Here is a 6148-nt window from a genome sequence, read left to right as displayed (position 1 = left end):
TGGCAAACTTTTTTTTAGGTCAATCGATAGGTATTGATGAGAACAATACATTTCAGTTAAAATTTTCTATCTAGCATAAAAACTGTAGGAGTTACAGTTTTGGGCGGTTTGTGGGCGTTAGAGTGGGCGTGGCAGTCTACTGAAACAAACTTGCGCTGCGTAAGAAGCTCAGGAATCTGTACGCCAAATCTCAATAGCCTAGCTCATAGTTTCCGAGATCTCAGCGTTCATCCGGACAGACAGACGGACAGACGGACATGGCTAGATCGACTCGGCTAGTGATCCTGATCAAGAATATATATACTTTATGGGGTCGGAAACGCTTCCTTCTGCCTGTTACATACTTTCCGACGAATCTAGTATACCCTTTTACTCTACGAGTAACGGGTATGAAAATGCGCAACAAAATATTAAAATCATTAAGAGTAGCGCTACTCAACCCGGTGACCCTAATAACAACTAATAACGAAAAAGAAGCAATATTGTCTACATTACATGACGACCCTATTCAAGGAGGACATTCAGGTATAATAAAAACCTTGGCCAAGGTCAAAAGACACTACTATTGGAAAGGAATGAGTAAAGACATAACCCAGTACATACGTAAATGTCCAAAATGCCAAATGTCAAAAACGACAAGACATACAAAAACTCCTTTAACACTTACAGAAACACCAGAAATGGTATTCGATAAGGTAATTGTGGATACGATCGGTCCACTGCCGAAATCAGATCAAGGAAATGAATATGCAGTCACCTTAATATGTGATCTGTCAAAATACCTTGTTGCCATACCAGTACCTAATAAAAATGCAAAAACGGTAGCAAAGGCTATATTCAAAGAATTTGTTCTAAAGTACGGTCCAATGAAGACGTTCATTTCGGACATGGGAACAGAATACAAAAATTCTTTAATCGAACACCTATGCAAAAACTTAAATATCAAACATATAACATCGACAGCACACCATCATCAGACTGTCGGAACTGTGGAACGAAGCCACAGAACCTTTAATGAATTTATACGTACATACATCTCAACTGATAAAACGGATTGGGATATATGGCTAAAATATTTTGTTTATTGTTTCAACACGACACCCTCTATGGCACATGATTATTGTCCATATGAGTTAATTTTTTGGTAGGACTTCGAATTTACCAAAACATTTTAATAGCGTAGAAAGAATAGAACCTATTTATAATATAGATGATTACGCAAAAGAAACAAAGTTTAGATTAGAGCAAGCTTTCAAAAGAGCCAGATTAATATTCGAATCAAATAAAATAAAACAAAAATGTCACTATGATAGAAACTGTTTAGATTTTGAACTAAAAATTGGAGATCAAGTTTTATTAAAGAATGAAACAGGTCACAAATTAGAATACAAATATACGGGACCATATAAAGTAATTGGTATAGGAGATAATGATAATATAAGAATTTCAAATATTAAAAACAAAGAACAAAAAGTTCATAAAGATAGGTTAAAATTTTTTATTTCAAAATAATTTTTATACAATTTATACGTATGGCCATACATAGAATAAATACATAGAATAAATACCACAAATAAATATAAAAAAATAAATTAAAAAAAAAAAAAAAAAAAATTAAAAAAAAAAAATACATACATATAAAAAAAAATATAAATATAAAAAACAACATGATATCAATATTTTCTGATTAGAACAGCAGTTTTGAATAACACGTTTTCCAACTTTCTTATATTTCTTTAACGGTACAAAATAATTTCTATAACTTTTAAATTTTCAAATATATAAGTACTAGAAGATAATTTTAATAACTAGAAATAATTTCATTTTTATTACTTTTTAAAAAATTAAAAAAAAAAACAAAACATATTCTATAGAAAATAACTTCATTACATTACGTTATTTTTCAAAAGGAGGGAGATGTAGTATGCATGTATCATTGTAGCGAGTACCCACTGTACCGACACCAACATTGTGTTACAGTGTACTTAAAGAAATACAAAACTGTCAGCCGCTAAACTCGTGCGGCCAGCCAAAATAAGAATGCGACTCAGAGCCCAACTTATGGGAAGTGCTAGTGTCAGCATATTCCCATGGCCCGAGTACAGACACATACAATGAATGCATATACAACTTCTCTCGCGCTCTCGCGGCTATCAGCCAAATACATTTGTGAGCATATACTTTTATATATACATGACGGCCGCTGCCAATGTTTGCAGGCAGCGCAGCCGCAAATAGCTAGCTGTAAGTCACTCGAATTATGACCATCAATCAATAAAGAACAAGCTTGGCCGTTGGCCACTATAACCAAATCTTTTACTTTATTCTGAGGATAATAACACACATCTAATAAATATGATTTAAATAATACAATGTATTGGCTAACGAAATTGCAGTCCTTCGAGATTTTGAATTTAAGCCTAGTACTCAGATCTGCTAAGAGCTTCACTAGTCGAAAAATCTTGTTCTTTGTAGTGTGACTGAAGTTTTCAAAGTTCACCCGCAATGCATGTAGCATGGTCTTACTGTCAATCAGCTGGGGTTGTCGCCAAACGAAAAACAAATCAAATGGAGAAATTTAAAAAGGAGGAGTCTGCTGGTACACAAGGAAATTTAAATAAAAATAAATGGAATGTTCAACGAATGTTTTTATTTATGTAAATTAGTAGTTTAAAGCTTCCTTCTCGTCCCTTAGATGCTTCGCCATCTTTCCCGCTCCACCGCAGTCCAGCTCCGAGTCTCAATAGGCATAATGGACCTTGAGGAAGTGGGAGCCGGATTGGGAACGGGGTTGATCTGCTGATGCTGCAGGAAGTCGCCCAGCATCCTGGCAGTGGCTGGCTATGGCTTCTCCAACTGCTCCTTAGCGGGCGCCCTTTTTTCCTCCTCCCTATAGAAGCCAGCGGGTCCTCCAGCTCCGCTTAAGCTGCCAAGTAGCTGGTGGTGGTGGTGTCCGGAGTCTTCATGGAGAGGTCGTCGGAGATCGTATTACTGGTGGTTCTGCTAAAAAGAGACTTCTATTAGTACAACGCGACCAAATTCCTTTGGCCAGATCTTACTTTCTTTGCGAGGACGCGCCCGGCAGGATGTCCATGTAGAGATCGAAGTCCCACTTGGCATGTTCCTTCCCACTGGGATTCTCTAGTGGATCTCCTCCAGCACTTCAACTATTCTGCGAATTTTCCCCTTTTGTGGAATTGCTTCCTGTCGGTGAGATCCCGCAATAAAGGGCCTAAGCTTGGATTTGGCGTCCTATTTCATCTGCACTGACCTCCTGGATTCGATTTTGGGGTTTTCCTTCCATTTTTAATTTTTAGTTTCCACATCGCCTTTGCACGAACACCGCCAAAGATTAAATTTCTTATTTTTTGGGCCGCGGCTAACGGCGTTCATCGAAAATTCACTCGCAAAATCTGGTATTTTTTCTGGTACTTCCTTAGCTCATCTGAGTACCGCGCTGAAAAACAGACCCGACGAAAAGCGTTAGCCGCGTATCTGCCTCTCGCTCACTCTTATGGTTAGCTCGCGGTTTTCGTCGATCTGAGTACTAGGCTTTAGCAATATAAAATCATATGGCGGTTCTATTAAAAAACAAGGAAGTACGCTATAGACAAGTACCTCGAGGCGAGATTGAAATGCACCCCCTATCCGTGATCTCAATATATGGTTATGTGGGCGGTAGACAGATTTAAGCTGTATTGGCGTTAGAGTGGGCGTGGCAAATTTTTTTTTCAATCAATCGATAGGTATTGACTAATACATATCAGCAAAAATCTATTTCTAGCATGGAAATTGTAGGCGCCGCAGGTTTAGGCGGTTTGTGGGCGTAAGAGTGCGCGTGGCAAACTTTTTTTTTTGGGTCAATCGATAGGTATTGATGAGAACAATACATTTTAGTTGTAAACATATGTGAATATCTACTTAATAGTATTAAGTGTGAACATAATGTTATGCATTGTATTTTAGTGTGTAATTCCTGTTGTAAACATATATGCATATATATACTAAAGTAAACATATGTGAATATATACTAAATAGTATTAAGTGTGAACATAATGTTATATTTTGCATTGAATTTTAGTGTGTACTTACTATAATGTAAATTTATATTATACATCGATGAGATAACAGATATCGATTACATGGTGAACTTGATTGTCGAGATAAATAGGCCACTTGTAATTGAAGAAGAAGAGAGAACACGCGGAACATTAAAGGAGAAAAAATAAAATCATTAAATTAAAAAGCATCGTTTACAATTCAGGTGTGGGGTGATTGTCCATAGCTTTCACATATAGTACCCATGTTGTATTCTGATATATTGAAGCAATCAAAGGAAGAGTTATTACAGCTATTGAGAGCCAACGAAGTGCATTTTGACGTCGGGGCTTCCATACACCAATTGCGCATTGCGGCAAACACTTTGTTCAAAATGAGCGACAAGCATGAGGCTGGCCCGGATGATGAACATGGTCAGGCAGCTGCAAACAACATTGTGCTGCAAGATCAGGCTGTTGGCGGCAGCATAGTTTCGCGGCACCAGACAAGCAAAATCGTGTCTGAAGATCAAGCTGCGGGAGGTTACACCGACATACAAGACAAGATAGCCCATGCAGAACCTCTTGTGCAACACGTAGCTCAGATTGGACTGGATAAACGCACGTTTCGAGCTGATGTTTGTCGAGGAGTAGCGGGACTTCAAACAACGCTAAGCGACATAGAGCGGAACCAAGTTGCTACAAAAATGGCCGCAAAATTTTCACGGGGTGATATCGCGGATATAATGGCGGTAGTGGAGCCCTTTTTGGGAGAGGATGACATTCCTGTCAAATTATGGATTGAACAGTTTGAAACTGCAAATGCAGTGTTGGGAGTACCACTCAATCGCTATTGGTTATATGCGAGGCGTCTTCTTATTGGACCAGCAAAAAGTTACTTCGCTTATCAAGGTGCTGCTGATTGGGATGCTTTGCGAACTCCGATGATGGATGTTTTTGGACGTAAAAACACAAAACTGGAGATATGTGAGTAGCTCAGACGCCGTAAGAAAAAAAGTGAAACTGCATTTCAATACTTTATATCCATGTGTACTTTAGATCACAATGGACCCATAGAGGTCTAAGTGTGGCGGGCTATAGTCCGACAGCCGCCCTAACCTAATCCATGTGCAGTACTGGACGCCAAGCTGAGTCGGAAGATCGTGATTTAATTAAGCACATTGTTGGCGGATTAAACGACACGAGTGGTATTAATGCGTTACTTTATTTTTGCGAGAGTCTTGATCAATTGCGTCACCGTTTGATAGAGTATGTTCAAATCCACTTATGACTGCCAAATTCTTACGCTGGTCGTGGTACTTCGAGCGTTCATGATATGATGCTGTTGCTGACATAATTGGTAAACATTTTGTAAGTTTTAATATAAATGAACTTAGATGCACAGAATTTATAGTAATTAACGTTCTTTTTGATACCGGTAGCCCGGTTAGCTTCGTAAGCAAATCAAATTTGCCAAAAGATGTTACGTTAGCCAACCCATTCGCGAGTAAATACCGTAGAATTTATGGAAGAAATATGTTGCTATGCGGCGCAGTTAAATGCTATGTTAAGTTTAATTTGAAAGTTTATGAAATTGAAGTTTTTGTTGTTCACGATGATGTATTACCTGTTGCTATGATTCTTGTCAGAAACGCTTTTGACGCTTTACAATTACAATTAATCCAAAGAAACTCAGACTATGGAAAAATGTCAGTATTTGATAATAATAAATTTGATTTAACTACTTGTGCATCTCTGTTTTATAATACAATAGACAATAAGATATGCATTGACATAAAGGAAGGTCAATTAATTACCGTGAATTCCCAAATTGAGCAGTGGATGAATGACATGGATTATTTGTGTGCAGGTTTTACAACAGAGTTGAATACAAATCTGTAATGCTGTAAGTTGATCTGTGAAAGTTATTGAAATGTTTTAAGTAGGAAATTAGCTGAACCTGTTTGCAAAATGAGTACAAAACTAATAAGTGATACTCCTTTTCATTTTCAGCCTAGACGGCTATCATATTTTGAACGAGATAACGTTTCGAAAATAATTGAAGAGTTGTTACACGATAACATACTACGTCCGAGTAATTCACCATTTGC

General features: G+C 37.6%; 1 protein-coding gene across 2 annotated transcripts; it reads left to right on the top strand.

The window, feature by feature from the left end:
• Nucleotides 1-4166: 4166 nt before the first annotated feature.
• LOC108014603 (uncharacterized) lies at nucleotides 4167-5781 on the top strand. Of its 2 annotated transcripts, XM_065862968.2 has the most exons (4): nucleotides 4167-5024; nucleotides 5097-5245; nucleotides 5306-5408; nucleotides 5480-5781. In XM_065862968.2, the coding sequence occupies exons 1-2, from the start codon at nucleotides 4304-4306 to the stop codon at nucleotides 5120-5122; spliced, it is 747 nt and encodes a 248-aa protein (XP_065719040.2). In that variant the 5' UTR covers nucleotides 4167-4303; the 3' UTR covers nucleotides 5123-5245; nucleotides 5306-5408; nucleotides 5480-5781. The 2 variants fall into 2 exon arrangements, with proteins under 2 accessions (XP_065719040.2, XP_065719039.2); XM_065862967.2 differs by having other exon boundaries at nucleotides 5097-5408.
• The last annotated feature ends 367 nt before the right edge of the window (nucleotides 5782-6148 follow it).

This window comes from Drosophila suzukii, chromosome 2R (genome assembly GCF_043229965.1).
Source record: "Drosophila suzukii chromosome 2R, CBGP_Dsuzu_IsoJpt1.0, whole genome shotgun sequence".
NCBI classification, from domain to species: Eukaryota; Metazoa; Arthropoda; class Insecta; order Diptera; family Drosophilidae; genus Drosophila; species Drosophila suzukii.
This window is presented reverse-complemented; position numbering and strand designations above follow the sequence as displayed.

Excerpts from the sequence above, each read along its gene's own strand:
- LOC108014603 (XM_065862968.2), top strand. The coding sequence starts at position 4,304 with ATGTTGTATTCTGATATATTGAAGCAATCAAAGGAAGAGTTATTACAG. Across the intron at positions 5,025-5,096 it reads AAACACAAAACTGGAGATAT|ATCACAATGGACCCATAGAG; the intron begins GTGAGTAGCTCA and ends TGTGTACTTTAG.